At 42.3% G+C, this 17,832-nt stretch overlaps 1 protein-coding gene across 1 annotated transcript; it reads left to right on the forward strand.

The window, feature by feature from the left end:
* The first annotated feature begins 368 nt into the window (after positions 1-368).
* LOC133129023 (cytochrome P450 3A30-like) lies at positions 369-8,615 on the forward strand. The gene is made up of 13 exons (XM_061242827.1): positions 369-510; positions 1,055-1,148; positions 1,266-1,318; positions 1,468-1,567; positions 2,225-2,338; positions 2,696-2,784; positions 2,928-3,076; positions 3,696-3,823; positions 4,067-4,151; positions 4,723-4,883; positions 4,977-5,203; positions 6,517-6,679; positions 8,146-8,615. The coding sequence occupies exons 1-13, from the start codon at positions 440-442 to the stop codon at positions 8,239-8,241; spliced, it is 1,530 nt and encodes a 509-aa protein (XP_061098811.1). The 5' UTR covers positions 369-439; the 3' UTR covers positions 8,242-8,615.
* The last annotated feature ends 9,217 nt before the right edge of the window (positions 8,616-17,832 follow it).

Consider the following 17,832-nt stretch of genomic DNA (forward strand, 5'->3'; position numbering starts at 1 on the left):
AGATAGACATTATCTTATATTTAAGTGTCGTGCACCCAGCACACATCAAGCCCTCAGCATTATCAAACACTAATTTACACACACAAGCCCAGTGAACCAAAGAGGACCACCCTGCCACTCCATCAGATTTGAAATCACAATAAGTCTAATGCATGTAGAAAGCCTTCTAATTGTGGCCAGTCATCTGCATTTATAGCTCGAATGATGGCTCCTTATTTAATTACCATAAAATAGCACTTTGCGCTTTATTCCTTGGCTTTTTTTAGCAATTAATTCCCCCATGATAGTACCGGTGGTATCGATGTGGCGTCGCATGACTAAGAAGCGCACGCATGCGCTGTGCAGGCATTTTCCAGTAGCTTCCTGGTTTAAGGAAAACTTTACTGCGTATCGACCGCTTTATTTGTGGACCGATTTGGGACAACTTGCTACTGTGACCATGATTTACTTTCCTTTCTTTTCAGCAGAAACATGGACTCTGTTAATTACATTTATCGTCTTATTAATTGCGTGAGTAACAATTATTTTCTCCCCACTCTCTTGATTTTGGGCCATCTCCACTGTTGTTTCATATACAGATAGTGATGGTTTGCGTCATAGTAATAACATTTAGCTGACCTCATTGACAGCAGGAGAATTATTGTGCGATAATTATTTTATTTTTTTATTAAAATGTGCTCACTCGCGATACAGCACAGCCTCGAGTGCCAAACATATTGCTTTTATTATAAACGGTTACAACTTATATTAAACACTTAATTACTGACACGACATTATTTAATTTGTGATATCGTTTGCAATAACTGGTTTGTGCACACAGTGATACTGATTACAAACAATTACATTACACTCAGTCTTTGAACTGTTACTGTATCGGATTTACAATCACGGTAGATCATTGTCTCAGCCAGTCAGAATCGAAACTGTTTTATACAGTAGGAGTGACATAAGTTACAGTATGCCTCTCTTTGAAGGTTTTTTCTTTATTATTCACATATTGTAACGCATATTGTACGATGTTTACAAGATTGTTCATTTTTATTGCCATTACCAGGTATGGTTATTGGCCATACGGTATCTTTAAGAAACTCGGAATTCCTGGCCCGAAACCTTCAATATTCTTTGGTTCTGCTACTTATTATAAAAAGGTAAAACGGTGATGCCAACATTATCCTGCATAATAACCAAAAAAATTAAATAAATAACGTCTCACCTTTATTGGATGATATCAGTTAATTATGATGCATATCTGTTTATTTGAACAGGGTTTCTATAAGATGGATATGGATTTGTTCAAGATGTATGGCAGAATGTGGGGGTCAGTATCTGTTTTTTCAACTGAGGTGTTCAACAGTATGAAACTTGAAAGCAATCATATAAAATTTTACTTTGGATATAAGAATACATAAATTTTATTTATTCAAATGTATATTGATTTTTTTAAACATTTATTTTCACTGTCCATAGATTTTATGAGGTCAGACAGCCTATTTTGTGCATCATGGACACAAGCATGATCAAAACGGTTCTGGTGAAAGAATGCTTCTCCTACTTCACCAATAGAAGGGTGAGTCCAAAAGATACTCATTTTGACCGCCTTCATCAAATGTATTTTGCAAACACCCAGCCTTAATTATTGCTTGGCTGCAATTATGAATTCATATTTATTTTAATAATCTGTTTGATGATCTCTTGGAGTTGAAATAATGTGATTTTTGTTGCAGATTATTTCAGTGCATCTTCTGAGCCGATACCTGTGTCTCGATCTCATTTACGCCTTGGTTTTTTACCTGCTCTTTAGAGGCAGAGAAATTTAAATGAACTTTAGTAAATTCATCGGTAAATTCAATCAGCCTCACTTATATTATTTTCGCCCTTTATTTGCGTGATCCACCCTTAAATGCATATGCATTAAAGAGAGAAGAACAGCTTGTGATGACTCGCATAGATGACACGCATACTGTGGTTCCAGCCCCGTTTCATACTTAAGATGGATGCTTCCTGGGCAGGGATGTGTCATATGTGCACCTGAAAATTGTCAAATAAGGCTTAGTACATCTGGCCCTTAATACAGCACTTTGGATAATTACCAAAATTCTCACTTAAAGATTTTGCTCATGAACAGTAATGTTTTGTTTTGTTTTTTTTTGTTCTTGCAAAAATGCATTTTGTTTTCTCTCAAGCCCTGCTTGAAATGTGGCCCGGTGTGTTTGCTATGTTTCAGCATTTCGTCTTTAATGGTCCCCTCAATAGTGCGGTCGGCAACGCTCGAGATGGAGAGTGGAAACAGAAACGCAGTGTGCTCTCCCCTCTGTTCAGCAGTGGCCACATTAAGGAGGTGAACTAATCTTTCCATCCTGTGCCACGTTGGGCCTGTAAGCACAGGACTTCATCAGTTTCCCCACACTGTAATCCTGGTTCAGGTCACTGCCAAAAAAATCGTCTGTAAATCTGCTGCCAAAAATCATTTATTTGTACTGATTGAGAGACATATTGCAATTGGGTCGAGAGCCAAGTTGAGTTGGTGTGCTTGTGCAAGGTGTACCTCACGATGTTTATTAGACCAAAAGGAACTTCTTTGAAAGTAAAACATCTTTTGAACAGATTTAGAAACCTTGCTACAAGAGACCATGCTTGTCATTTGTAAGGAAACACAAAAAATCACTTATGTAGTGCAAATTACCTTGTTTTTCAGATGCTTCCATTAATGAAGCAACATTCTGATAAATTAGTTCAATGTCTCCAGGGGACTACTAACCACGATGAAGCTATGGATGTCAGAGAGTATGTATAACAGATGTGCTCTGTGAATCTTCAGTAATACTCTTAATTCCCAATGCCTGTTTCCTGCCAAAATGTAGATCTGTTAATTCAGTTTTATATTACAGTTGACATGCTACTACTGTTTACTGTTTGCTTCATTTCAGGTACTTTGGCTCGTACTGTTTGGATGCTCTTGCAAATATTGCCTTAAGTATTGATATAGACTCACTCAACAACCCAAATGATCCCAGCGTCCTTAAAATAAAGAAGGCATTCACTTTTCAATTAAATAATCCGGGATTTATTCTTTCAGGTAAAAATATATCAACATATTAATTAAATAAATACAGCAACAATGAGTTTTTTCCAACTTACCCAGACTTAGACAAGATGTTCAATTTTATTTTCATTTTTGTGGATTCACTGGCTTCCATGTTAGCATATCGTGTTAGCTTAGCAAAAGGTCTTAAACCCTATAGGAGTCAGTGGCCTGCCTCCTTCAAAGTTAAGAAATACACCTTACAGCAACTGCAAAGCTGTCTTATTTACAAGAGGTCTCATGTGTAAAAATAGCATAAACAAGAGATGTTGTTTTTGGAGAAGTTAGCCGGTTGGAACTATAACGGCTGAACACGCATGTATCCTTCCATCTTCCGCTGGTTGAGCACAGTGATCCGCGTACCTTGTGAAGATATCTTGCTCTTGTGCCAGATCTAGCTCTACCTTCAGATGGTGTGCGGACAAAGCTGAGAGATGATGAGGTTGCCTTTGTGTCTCTGATGACTGCAAATTTGCTAATTGGTTTACCACTGAGGAATCAGGGTTGAGTCAGAGCTGGCTTGAGGAAGCAGGAAGATGTTATTCATTTATATTGTCCACCTTCAGTTCCATCATTCTGATGGCTTTTCCACCTGTTCTTTGCTTTTATCCAGCTCTTTTTCCCATCTTGAATCCCCTCCTGGAGAAAGCTGGTCTTTGCATTTTTCCAGTCGCTGAAATTAGGTTCCTTTTTTCTGCAGTCGAGAAGGTAAAGTTGGATCGGGAAAAAAATGGGGACAAGGTAAGATTTCCCTTTTTTCCAGTTAAGGTGTAAGTCGGCATCATGTAAAATATATAATTTCAACCTCACATTGGTATTAAAATATATTAATATAAAGTAAATAAGTGGATTTGCAAAGGGGTTGAACAAGGTTTTTCAGAGAGAAGCTTGACCTGAACATGGACATGGAATATCAACAAGTCAAAATATGTCTCGAAAACTGATAAATCTGATAGAACTGATAAAAAAATTGCTGTTGTACAGAATCGAATGGATTTTCTGCATCTAATGTCAGAATCTCAATTACCGGAACCCAAAACTGGTGGAAATGGAAACAAGGAAATGAAAGGTGAAGTCCTAGTGCAGAATGTGATCTTTTTTTGCTGGTTTTGTAATATCATTCACTGCATAGTATAGGAGTGCCAAACCATGTTCAGGGATATGAGTGCTATTTAGTATCTGGGAGTTGTAGAGGGAGCTAAAAACCTGTTGACATGTGTCTTATAGCTAGCTGCTATTATTATTCGGAATTAGCATAAGTTGTGCTAGCATCAACAGAAGGTATACATGTATAAATGGATTATGTATGCCCTTTATATGATATTATGCTCTTATTTCCCAATGACTGGGAAACCTCTATGAGTGTGTTTCACTATGATTCCCAATTAATAACCATAACCATTTTTCATGGTTTGTCAATGGAGTGCTTCATTCCCTGCTCTTTTCATTTTTTGTTTGGTTATAAAGGTTTGGTTGTGCGTGTGTGTGAGTGTGCGTGTGTGTGAGTGTGCGTGTTTGCGTGTGTGTGAGTGTGTGTGTGGGTGTGTGGGTGTGTGTGTGTGTGTGGGTGTGTGTGTGGGTGTGTGGGTGTGTGGGTGTGTGTGTACCTTTCACTCATCTCACTCATTTTTCCCCTACAGGTCTAACACACCATGAGATCTTATCTACAGCAGCAACGTTTCTGGCTGCTGGTTTTGAGACCACCAGTAAAACTCTTACATTCCTGATATACTGCCTGGCCACCAACCCTGATGTCATGAAAAGATTGCTGGATGAGATTGACAAAGTGTTCCCGAACAAGGTGTCTAACAGGATCACCCTTCTCAGTAGTTTCTACACTGCAACACTGTCCAGACAATTATCAAAAATGTAATAATTCCTTTTATTCCCGTAGTCCCCAGTGACATATGAGCAGCTGGTTCATTTGGAGTACTTGGATATGGTTTTAAATGAGTCTCAGAGGCTATATCCTATTGCTCTTCGCATGGAAAGGCTCTGCACAGAAACCATCGTTGTCAATGGGGTGACCATCCCCAAAGGAACACTTGTCATGATTCCAGTGTACGCCTTGCACCGTGACCCTGAACACTGGCCAGAACCTGAATGCTTCAATCCAGAAAGGTAACAGTAACTCACTAACTTGCTGGCAGTCATGTACAATTCATTCACACTTCCATATGCTGACGACAGGAAATATTCATTTTACAGTGAATGTAGGGATATATTTCCTGTATACAGTGCATCTGGAAAGTATTCACAGCGCTTCACTTTTTCCATATTTTGTTATGTTACAGCCTTATTCCAAATTTAATGAAATTCATTTTTTTCCTCAAAAATCCCCATAATGACAACATGAAAGAAGTTATTTTGAAATTTTTGCAAATTTATTAAAAATAAAAAACTGAGAAATAAGGCTTCCAATCAGGCTGTAACATAACAAAATGTGGGAAAAGTGAAGCGCTGTGAATACTTTCCGGATGCACTGTATATGTAATGACCGTTATTAGTGCTCATAGTGAGTTTCTTTATATTTCTTCATGTTGTATTATCTAATTCATCAAACATGTCAAGTGTATTCTGTTTGCATTTTTGATAACTGATGATGGAATATGAGTGTGTGCATGTGTGCAAGTGGGTGTCCAGCACTACAATAGTAAGGCCACTGTTAAAACAACCTGAAATAACCTCCCAGTGAAATGGAGTGAAGGCGGCAGGGATGGTGCAGTGGGTAGCACTGCCGCCTCACAGCAAGGAGGTCCTGGGTTCGAATCCCCGTCGGCCAGGGCCTCTCTGTGTGGAGTTTGCATGTTCTCCCCGTGTCTGCGTGGGTTTCCTCCAGGTACTCCGGTTTCCTCCCACAGTCCAAAGACATGCAGGTTAGGCTGATCGGAGAGTCTAAATTGCCCGTGGGTATGAGTGTGTGAGTGAATGGTGTGTGTGCCCTGCGATGGACTGGCGACCTGTCCAGGGTGTATTCCTGCCTTTCGCCCAATGTATGCTGGGATAGGCTCCAGCGCCCCTGCGACCCTGTTCAGGATAAGCGGGTTAAGATAATGGATGGATGGATGGATGGATGAAATGGAGTGGCTTCAGAAAAGACATTAAAAAATAATTTATTCAGGCAAAAATTTGGCACACATAAGGAAATAATAATTTTCTTATGGTCACAACTTTTTTAATGACAAGCAGTGAAGATTATGTCCATGCCATAAAACAAGATTTTTCATTTTCAGTCGTACTCTTGTACATGCATAGATTGTGTTGTAAGCAAACAGAAGTGCAAATACAGTGATTTTCACGGATTAATCCAACACATTTCTGGAAAATGTATGCAAGCGATCATGTTTTAGCATTTTATCATTTCACTGCTTTAACAACATTAATTTAAAATTCTGTATGTGGATTCTGGAATATTGTGCTGTTCTCCTTTTTAGGTTTAGCAAGGAGAACAAGGATGGCATGGATCCCTATGCCTTTCTGCCTTTTGGTGCTGGCCCTCGAAATTGCATTGGAATGAGGCTTGCAGTTGTCCTCATGAAACTTGCTATCGTTCAGGTGCTTCAGCACTTCAGTTTTGCTGCATGCCAAGAGACGGAGGTAACGTCTGTTTTTATCATCTGTGTTTATTTTGTGTACATGTTTTTGGAAGTTTGAAATTGTTGACCTAATTATTCAGCTTAGCTCTGAACAAGAAAAGTCTTTGTAATAGAGAGTGAATAATTTGCTTACAGTGTTTCTGAAACAAGCTTAACGCATCTTAATCTAGTCCATACGGATTTAAACTCAGCCAAAACTGCATACATTAATTGGAACCTGCTATGTACCATCTATACTAAAACATGATCCCCATTTGAAATGAAAGCCCTTGAAAGTACTGATTGATGATTAAATTTGGTCAGATGAGGCCAAAATAGAATGTTTTGGCCATACACACCATTGACATTGGAAGCAAATTGGAATGCATGCAAAGAGATGGACCTCATACCTACTGTCAAATATGGTGTTGGGTCATTGATGTTCTGGAGGTGTTTTGCTGCCAGTGGTCCAGGGGCACTATTTAAGCACAATGAATTCAACAAAGTACTCGAAAAAATTGGCAGGAAATCTGGTTGCCTCTCCTAGGAAGCTGAATCTTGGTCATAGGTAGATTGTCCAGCAGGACAATGACTCCCAAGCATAGTCCATTAAAATCCACACAGAAATGGTTAAGTAAAAACAAAAACCATGTTCTGCAATGGCCATCTCCCAGTCTCCAGACATAAAAACCATGAAAAACGTGTCGTCTGAACTGCAGAAGGGGCTCGATATCCCAAGGATATCAATGATTCTGAAAAGTTCTGCATGGAGGAATGGTCAAAAATCCCTCCAAATGTGTTCTCTAACCTTATCACAAATGTGACCTTTTTACTCTGAATATTTACTCTCGACATTAAGACATGAAACCATGAAAATAAATACATTAACATGTAGCCACGAACGCAGCTGATGTGACTGGTGAATGGTGACAAACAATGCACAAATGACTGTCACTTCAGTCACATCTTGCATTTAAAAGCTATATTTTATTTTTATTTTTTGAATTTGGCATTTGACATGCATATTATTAAAGGCAAGATATTCTTTTAGAAAATGAAGATGAAAGCCTAAAACAGCCAAAAGGTTTTACGTAAACATTGATTTATGTGAAATTGCCCGCAATTGATTGTGATAGAACAGGTCACAAATTATAGGAAAAGTCTCATCTTTTTATGAAACCAACTAAATCTTATGTTAATAACTATAACTTTTTATGCATATTTATCAATAATTCTGAAGCCCAAGATCCATGTTTTTTTAATTTACAAACACAATAGATAAATAATAAACACAAACAGTTTAGAGCACTACACTGCAAAATAAACGGCAAAAAAGTAAGATCTACTAACAAACTGACATACTAAAACTTAAATAAATCTCATTGTTTGTGTAAATGCATTTCTGAACAACTTGCGGTCAAATTCAAGTGTTGTGCATATGCATATTGAAAATGCCATAATACTTCATGAATCCATTTATCTCATCAGATACCACTCCAGCTGGACAAATCACCTATTCTTGGGACTGTGAACCCAATAAAAGTGAAGTTTGTCCCTCGTGGCCCGACTACGAATGAGGAATAAAACCTAGCGGGCTTCTGGCTCGCTTTAATTCACACGCACGCTGAGAGATAACAAGATTCTTGCATTGCAATTATCAGCCACTTTATAATCGTAGTTCTACATATACATATAATACATATATTTCACTATATATGTACTACCTTTGTAATTCCAATTGTAGACATTTGCTCTTGGGTACATTCCCATTCATGTCAGTAAACCTGTGATGCACACCGTTTATTAACGGATGTGTTCTCATGCAAACAGTTGGTGCAATTATCTGAAAAGAAAATTCTAACTCTTTCTGTACATGTTGTTTGAGATTAAATTATTTCCTAAACAAATCATTCTCTTTATCGTTTGTAGTTTAAAAATAAACCTTTTTAAAAATCTTTGCCAACGTTTCTTTTTTTTTTGTCCCTGAATTTGAAAACCCCTGATTTGATATGGCCACCTACATAGTCCCATTGTGCAAGGTGTGCACAGTGTACTCTGACTATGATTGCAGAGATTACTACATTGTTTGGGTTGGCTCTTGTTTCCACTCTTGCAATACATTGGCCCCTCATTTGATTTTGAACAGGTGATGATAAATCGCTGCATTCCCGAGTGCATTTTTCTACCTGTCAAGAATGCTGATACATAGTTTGTCCGTCGTGAATGGTACCATAATGCTATTTAGCTCAATGTTCAGGCCATCTGTGAAGTCTAATCATTGGTGTGGTGCATCACTAGCCTAAAGCACCACACTGGGGTCATTGGGAAATGACTGGTCAATATTGGTCTCTTAGTGGGTAATTACACATGAACAGCAGTATTGACGGAATGCAATACTGTTCTGAATGTTCTAAGACGATTCTAATCCTTCCCAACAGCCAGTCTACGGCAGTTGGCAAGATGCATCTTGAGACTAAGTATGCATTAGGGGGAAATGGTATATAATGATAGAAGTTTGAAACTTTCCCTTGTATTAAGTGTTGTTAGTTCCAATCCTCGGCATCCTCATTAACACACACCTACCCAGTGGACGAGTCAAGGTGAACCACCCTGCCGCTCCATCAGATATGAAGTCGCAATAAGACTTGTAGAGAGCCTTCTAATTGTTGCATTACATTATTGGCATTTGGCAGATGCTCATATCCAGAGCGATGTACAGTTGATTAGACTAAGCAGGAGACAGTCCTCCCCTGGAGCAATGCAGGGTTAAGGGCCTTGCTCAAGGGCCCAACAGCTGTGCAGATCTTATTGTGGCTACACCGGGATTAGAACCACTGACCTTGTGTGTCCCAGTCCTTTACCTTAACCACTACGCTACAGGCCGCCATCTCACTTGTATATATGGTAGCCATCTACAGTAACACCACCTTAAATAATTTCCATTACCTGCCATTGATTCAAGGTACAGTGCTTTAACTCATATGCCATTGTAAAAAGTAGACTCTTTGAACTTTACATTACATTACATTTACATTATTGGCATTTGGCAGACGCTCTTATCCAGAGCGACATACAAAAAAGTGCATACCCATAACCAGGGATAAGTTCAATGAAAGACCCTAGAGGGAAGTACAATTTCAACTGCTACCTGTACAACAAAGATAAGGACGAGGGCCAAGTCACAGAGACAACAATTAAGGTTCACAGGGAGGTAGGGAGGGATGGGGAGAGGTGCTGCCTGAAGAGGTGTGTCTTCAGCTTGCGCTTGAAGGTGGGGAGAGATTCTACAGTTCTGACCTCAACGGGGAGTTCGTTCCACCACCGTGGAGCCAGAACAGACAGTAGTTGTGAGCGTGAGGTGGAGGTTCGGAGAGGGGGAGGTGCCAAGCGGCCTGTGGAGGCTGAACGAAGAGGTCTGGCAGGGGTGTAGGGTCTGATGATTTTTTGTAGATAAGCTGGGGAAGACCCCTTAACTGCTTGGAAGGCTAGCACCAATGTTTTGAATTTGATGCGAGCCATGACAGGCAGTTGGAGGGGTCTGATGGCGGACGCTGGGAGGCCAGCCAAGAGGGAATTGCAATAGTCCAGGTGGGATAGAACCATCGCTTGGACCAGGAGCTGGGTCAAGTAGGGGGTGAGAAAGGGGCGGATTCTCCGTATGTTGTATAGGAAGAACCTGCAGACCGGGTCACCGCCGCAATGTTATCGGTAAGGGACAGTCTGCTGTCTATCACCACGCCGAGGTTCCTTGCACTGGGTGACGGCGTGAGTGTGGTATCCCCGAGGGAAATGGAGAGATCCAGATGAGGAGAGGTATTAACAGGGATGAATATCATTTCAGTCTTGCCTGGGTTGAGCTTTAGATGGTGGTTGTCCATCCAACTCTGGATGTCCCACTTTAATGCAAAAAACCCCCAACTCAATTCAAGCAAGTGACAAGCAAGCCTGGGAGGTGTGGGCCTAGGCGAGGACTTGAGAGCGCACAACCCCAGAAACAAAGAAGACCCTCAGGGGTATTACTAGGCCCAGGGTCAGTCATAAGGGCCTCCTCCATGACCTAACAATATCCAGCCTGGCTGGGGCCACTAAGCGACTGGGAGGAAGCAACGACTCTGGACCTCTCTCCTCCTTGTGCGCGGCGTGCAGAGGGGACAGTTGTTGGATGAACGTGTTCTTCACAGGACCGGGTGAACCCGAGAATGTCGTCCAGGTACACATATACGAACTTGGACACCGTATCCGGGAGCACATCACCTACTATGGCCCAGAACACAGCAGGAGCATTAGTGAGTCCGAACAGCATCGCCAGGTACTCTTAGTAGCCAGATTGGGTATTGAAGACTATCTTCCGCTCCTGCCCCTCTCAGATCCGCACCAAGTGATAAGCTTGGCAAAGGTATACTTTTGTGAAGACATTGCAGCCTGGTAAGGTGAAGAAGGCAGAGGGGATTAGCGGTAGGTGATAGCGGTTCTCTATGGTATGTCACTGAGACGACAGTAGTCGATGCTGGGGCGTAATGAACCGACCTTCTTGCCCACGAAAAAGAATCCGGCTCCAGCTTGGGATGAAGATGGGCAAATGATTCTGGAGGCCTGATGTGTGGCGATATGTCTTTCCATGGTTTTGGCCTCGGGAGCGGAGAGGGAATATAGGCGACCTCTCGGGGGGGCGGAAGCATGTCGTAGGCACAGTGAGGTGGGAGAGAGCAGGCTCTGGAGTGGCGGAACGCCTGCTGGAGGTCATGATATTCACATGGCACCTTGGAGAGATTGATCGTCTCCTCCTTCTGAGGTGGCTGGGTTCTCGCAGGCCTGGCAGACACAGAAAGTCAAAGGAAGATGACAGAGAGGACATGAGGGTTGCGACAGCATCGTCGGGAGACAGTTGAAAGAAAGAATCTGCAGATGGTAGGGAGTAGAGGATTGCAGATGAGAGGGTGGAGGTAGGCAGGCGGTGTAGGTTGCGCCGACAGGTGACAGTGGATGGTGGGAGGGATGGATGAGTGTGGGCGAGTGTTGTGAGGCGAGTGGAATTAAAAAAGAGATGAAGGAGTGGTGAGATATATAGAGTGGTGTTACAGAGAGGTTGGTTGTTGTGCAGCTCCTTGTGAAGACCAGGTCAAGAAGGTTGCCTGCTTTGTAGGTGGGAGGGGAATGTGTGAGGGTAAGGTCAAAAGAGGAAAGGAGGGAGAGAGGTGGACTGGGTGGAGTTCAGGTTGAAGTCACCCAGGAGGATCAGGGGAGTGCCATTGTCTGGTGAGGAGCTAAGGAGGATGTCCATCTCATCCAAGAAGCTCCCCAGAGGACCTGGAGGGCGATAAACAACAATAACAAAGAGTTTACATGGGAAAGTAACAGAAGCCGCATGCAATTCAAAGGAGGAGAAGAAGGAGGATATGGAGAAAACACTAGATTTCCACGAGGATGAGATTAGGAGACCTGTGCCTCCTCCTCTGCCAATGGGTCAGAGTGTGTGGGAAAAAGAATGTGAGAGCCACTGCCACCCCGTGTACAGAGGCGTACAGACTTATTCCTCATAAAGTTCCCAATAAAAGTGCTCAGTGAGTGTATATTTCAGCAATGGGAAGGGCCTGTCTCTACAAATACAATGCAAAATTGTGGGAAATGGAGACTATTTTTTAAATTGTATTAGAAATTCCATATATATAATTATTTGCCTGTCTGATTCCTTGTCCTTTTGCATTTAAACGAATCACACACATACGCACATTTGTGTACATTCAAGGTACTTATTACTGGTTTTTGGTTGGAAATGCATGGCAGTGGTTATTGGTGTACTACATTGTGAGCACATGCCCCTCCAAATAAGAACTTGCGATACAACAACAAGCACACGGCCTTCTCCTGCTCCAAGGACACCACCCTGTGGGCGACATGTCCTTCTACTGGGCGACTGGCGGACGACAGCTTCTTTAAAAAGAGGAGCGGGGGGTATGAGTTCCTCTCCATCAGCTTGGCCTTGGGTTTGAACATGATTGCTGTAAATAGGTACGTCTCCCTCCACTCCCTGGGGCTCCTGGGTATTGAGTAAGCGCAAGCTGACAGTGAGCGAGTGCTAACTCCCCCTGACAGGAAATGTCATGGGGATTTGAATTACGCTGTCTGCTCACTCTCATGAGTGCACAAGCCTTCCCTCCGCCTGTTTTTGGCCACCGCAGATTAGGGGTGGATGACCTGGGGGTGGGGGTGAGGGGGGAGGGGGGTGGGTGTAGTTTTGCACTTCAAGATGTCTGCGGATGGAAAGCACCAGCTCAGTGATCTAATCGCATGAACTGCTCCCCCAGGGTCCGCCCAGCACCGAGAGGCTAATTAGCAGATTTCAATTAGGGTGATTATTAATGACTTGGACATTTTCACTGTGCTCTTTCCCACTTCAGGGCTTCGGGGCCTAAGAGCTCAGCCCAAAATGTACGACCTGCTCAAGTGCCAGGGAGGCCTCTCACAGTGTCAAAATATCTTGTTAAAAACAGACGGCCACTTCCTCATGCAAAACAGTATAACACAAATCAATAATACGAATCAGCCAACCGTAGCATGTTACAGACCTTCAACAATAATTATTTTTGCCAGAAAAGAGAACATGGAAAGAACACAATGAAAAATACCGTAGGAGATGTGAAATTAACAAAAGCAGATTGATGATCTGCTTTTGCCATTTCTGTCCATGCCATTTTTTACGTTTTATTTGGTTTCCTCCTTCTGAGGCTTAATTATCAATTGCATTAGACCGATTGTTAGTTCTGAGAGTGGTTTGCCATGTTTCTTGTTTCTGTTTATGCAACAGCGATAAGACATGCCTTCTAAGGTCAGAAAGTGTTTTTATCGCTTCTATTCAAAGGTCAGAAAGTCAAAAGAGGTGTGTCAAACTGTGCTGTAACACTGTTTTTATTTTTTCCATTCTTTAAAAGTATACCCCCGATACTTACATTAATGCTAGGACTATAGACTTATACCAGGCAAGAATTGTCTTCAATAGACACATCTGAGCTTCAAGGAAAGACTGAAATGTTTCACTCTGCACATAGTATGGAAGTTCTATAAGAATGATACAGAATAATGGACCTGAATTACATTTAAACTGGGCAGACCTAAAATATATATTGAAAAGGTTGTGCAAGACAGGAAATGCCTTTTTCAGAGAATGTTAATTGGAGGTGAGCCTAAGATTCCAGGCCTAGCGCCCTCTGGCGTGTTTGCTTGGAAACGGCACTGTTGGCTGAAAGTTCATTATAACAGTTTTATAAGTTGTATATGTAGAATTTATATAATATGTAAATAGTTATAAATTAAGATAATGATTAGTCAGAGTTAGGATTCAGATAAGAATGTTGGAAGGACATTTTTCTTTTATCCCATGAACTACCAGGGATTTGAGGAGGAAATCCACAAGTATAATGCCGCTTAAATCATGTCTGTTCAAGTATACACATATTCCAAACTTCACTCTTTTAAATACATGTTTAGGTTGTTTTCCCACTGTGGTCTGATTGTTGTTGTGAGGTTAAGAGAGGAATGTATGCCTAGACACCGATCTGCCATGATTAACACTGCTCTGATGGGGATACTTTTGAAAATGAGATTAGTCCTGTGTTAGTCCATTCTAATATTGTTTTCAGGCCTGTATTTGTGGCTTGTTTAATCCTTTTAATTGAAATTTAGTTTGAGTTGTTGACACCAGCATGCCATAGCAGTGGGATTTCTTTTCCTTTTTCCTGTGGGGGGGGGGGGGTATTGGGGGTGTAGGGGAACAAATCTCCTTTCCTCAAACCTAATATGCTATCTTGGGTCTCTCAGGGACAATAATTGAGTTTAGGCAAAGTTTAAGTAGGTTTAAGGACAAGGCCTACAGATGGCCCTCTCTCTGATTAACGTTAACTCTGGCCCAGGGCCTCTGTGTCAGGCGCTGGATTAGGACATTACGCAGAGAATGACAGAGTTTTAGGGGCTTTATTCCCTCTCAATAACATTCTTTCACATATTAAGTTAATACCACCCTAGGTAGCTACTTTGTCATGCAGAGGACCTTAATCTACTGATGTGAGTCTATCTGCCGAGCCTTTGATGCCACCCTCCACCCCCCCACCTACCCTACTGTTTGTTGGAGCAGCGATGCTTGTGTATGACAAAACACCCATGACAAGAACAATCAGTGGCACACCGGCCTCAACAACTGTGGTGGAGGAGGGAAACATCTGCGGAAAAATTTGAAGCGACCGCAGACAGCTGCACTTCCAGATCACACTGCTGGAGAATGAAATATATTTTTTTTATGTAAAGTATTTACTAGCTTCTCTGTGGAACTTTGAGCTCCATTGATCTCTTGTTTGGCACACTGTCGGGGAGAACCTTTGACCTCCCGCTGAATAGCCACCAGGGGAGACGGGGGAACGTGAGCTCTTTCAGGGGTGGAATTGGCCCTAGCCCCTGGCGCTGGGTTTAAGCGCATGTTGGCAAATGTGGCGAGCTTCTTTTCTCCAGACTCACTGAACTCCCCGGGAAAAGGGGATTAGGGGTGTTCCTTTTAAAGGAAGCCAGTCGCAACCGAATTCAGGTGATTTCCGGGGTTTTTTGATATTTAAAAAAAAGATCTCATGAAATACACGTGGATCTAACGGAGCGTTACCAGACGTGATTTCAGCATGGCAAAAAAACAAATTGAGAGATACGTCTATGGAGGTTGGTGGAGAGGGATTGGAATTACAGTTTCCACCATCTTACTTTTGGCTGTTCATCCTCAGGAGCACAAAGGCATTACTCTAATGATGATCTGAAATACTTAACTAATACTTTAACTAAGTGGTATTCTTTACATTGCTCGATACGTGACCCATCACTAGAGAAAGTCATGTCTCCCAGGGGGTAGAATTTTCCCTTTCTGGATGCAAAGAGATTGGAATCAGCAGAGAGGGTGATGTGAAGTAAATTTATGCATACAGGTCCATCAGATGGTGCGGTTCCACATACACTCACTAACAATCATTCTACACTCAAAGTCAGTTAGATTCTTCCCCATTCTGACATTTGACCTGAACTACAGATGAACCTCTTGACCGCGTCTGCATGCTTTTATGCATTTACTTGCTGCCACGTGATTGGCTGATTAAATATTTGCATTAACAAGTTGGTGTACAGGTCTACCTAATACATTTCTCACTGAGTGTATATTCATTTGCTGTTTGTTTTGAGTTAGTGAAAACTGATACTGTAAAAATTCATGTTTAATAATTTATTTTTATCCAAGGAATTTAAAATGCATTTCTTTTGAAGAACTCTACCATATGTGGTTTTGTGTAATTGGTAGCCAACTGTCATGCAGTCTCTGAGGCAGAGAAGGGCATGTAAATAAGAAAGGGAGAGCATTGGCTTGGCACCAATGGGTCTGGCCTTTTTTCATCGGGGCGGCAAAATTGCGATGCAGCCGCAGAATAAATTTCTCCATTTTTCGAGTGGGGAACGCGGTAATGAATTCGGTCACCTGTCTGAACTTAAGCTGCCCATATGATTGCTGGCACTGCTGAGCGCTGGGGCGGTTTTGATCTTCCCGGCACTAACAGATGGTAGGAGTTGCCCGGCCTTGGCTGGGAATCACAGGCAGAGGATGAGGAGAAAATCCCTCCTTGCATCCCCTAAGAAGACCATAAGCTTGAGGATAGAGAAAGAAAGGGCTTGACGCTGGTGGCGATTACCCAGAAGCCACACAGAGAGCACCCACTGTCACAGAGTGAAGAGGTCTGCGTCCCTTCTTCTGCAGATAAAAGGCGTGGTATGAAAACATTTTGCGGTGGACAAAGGATGGAAGATTATGTTAATCTTTGGGATTGGGTCCCCTGTAATCTGCCCATGTGTGAGTCACTCTCTTTCAAACTCACTCACTCTGTCCCTCCTTTCTTCCCCTCCTCCTGGATGGAGGGAGTGGTGCGGCGGGGAAAGGCTTTGTTGCTTGAGACCGGCGGTTCTGTTTTTCCCGCCTTCGTGTAGTCGTTCCCGTTGATTGTGAGCCAGTCGGGCAGGCAATGCTCAGTGAAATGCAGTGCTTGGTCCATGGACAGATTCTCTTCACCGACCACAATGAAATTACATTTTAACTAACTTGTGTTTTAACAATCCTCGGATTCTAATCTGACCTTTCCGCAAGACGGGATAGAATGACTGCACCAGTTTCATGTTTCTGCATTACATTACATTGTATTGCAAAAGCATTACATTGCTAACCCGTTCCTGAACACTTTAGTGTTTGTTACTTAATAACCAGTAGTTAGATAGGTGGCTGTTATATTATTTTCACACGTCATGCACCTGAAACCAAGCACAAGTGCCAAGTGCTTGCTGTTCAAGTAAGGCTGACCTACTGTAGCGCTCACTTTTTGTCAAATGCATGGAAGTTACTGCACTCAGGGGCACTTACTGAACTCCCATTCAATTCCAGAGCACTTGCTGGCACTAACGATCTGTGAGGACTTTAAGCTGGGGTCGCGGTGCTTAGCGCCGGACTGTTCCCTGACCTGTGGCTGGGATAGCCTGCCTCAGCTGTCAGGTGATTTCAGTTCCTCCTTACCCCTGGTTATATGAGGGTAAGTGTGCTCTCGGTCACTGCTCTGTTCCTAGGCGCAAAGGTCAGGAGTGTTGTGCGGCTCGAGTTTCCTTTACAAGCGGGTCACGTGACCCGTGAACGCCCCCCCCCGCTCGGTAGGCCTCTCTCGTTTGACTGTCCGCAGGGCTGTCAGGCAGGGACCAAGCGCTGTGACGGGTGGCCATGCAACATCGCTTTGGCTGTGTCGGTGGGGCGAGTGACACTATTTTGCAGCGAAGGCATGCATTGCAGAAATAATCATCGGCTGCAGACTATCAGCTATCAACTATTCACGACTATTATTCATGACTACTGCATGTAGACATTTCTCTCTGTATGAGGTACCACATTCAGGAATTCGGGAATAACTTCATTTTAAGTTATTTTTATAGTATAGCAATGTTCATAGTTTATAATATAGAATGCTTTACTGTTTTGCAAAAAACAATAGTGGTTGGTGCTAAATTTGTGCAAATAATCCTATTTTGGTATAAATAAAACCAGGCTAATGACTGCAGTTTGATATGAGAGAAAAGGCTGACTTTGAGTTCAGTCAAGGCTGCCGCCTGGTGTGTGATGTCTCT

This window comes from Conger conger, chromosome 5 (genome assembly GCF_963514075.1).
Source record: "Conger conger chromosome 5, fConCon1.1, whole genome shotgun sequence".
NCBI classification, from domain to species: domain Eukaryota; kingdom Metazoa; phylum Chordata; class Actinopteri; order Anguilliformes; family Congridae; genus Conger; species Conger conger.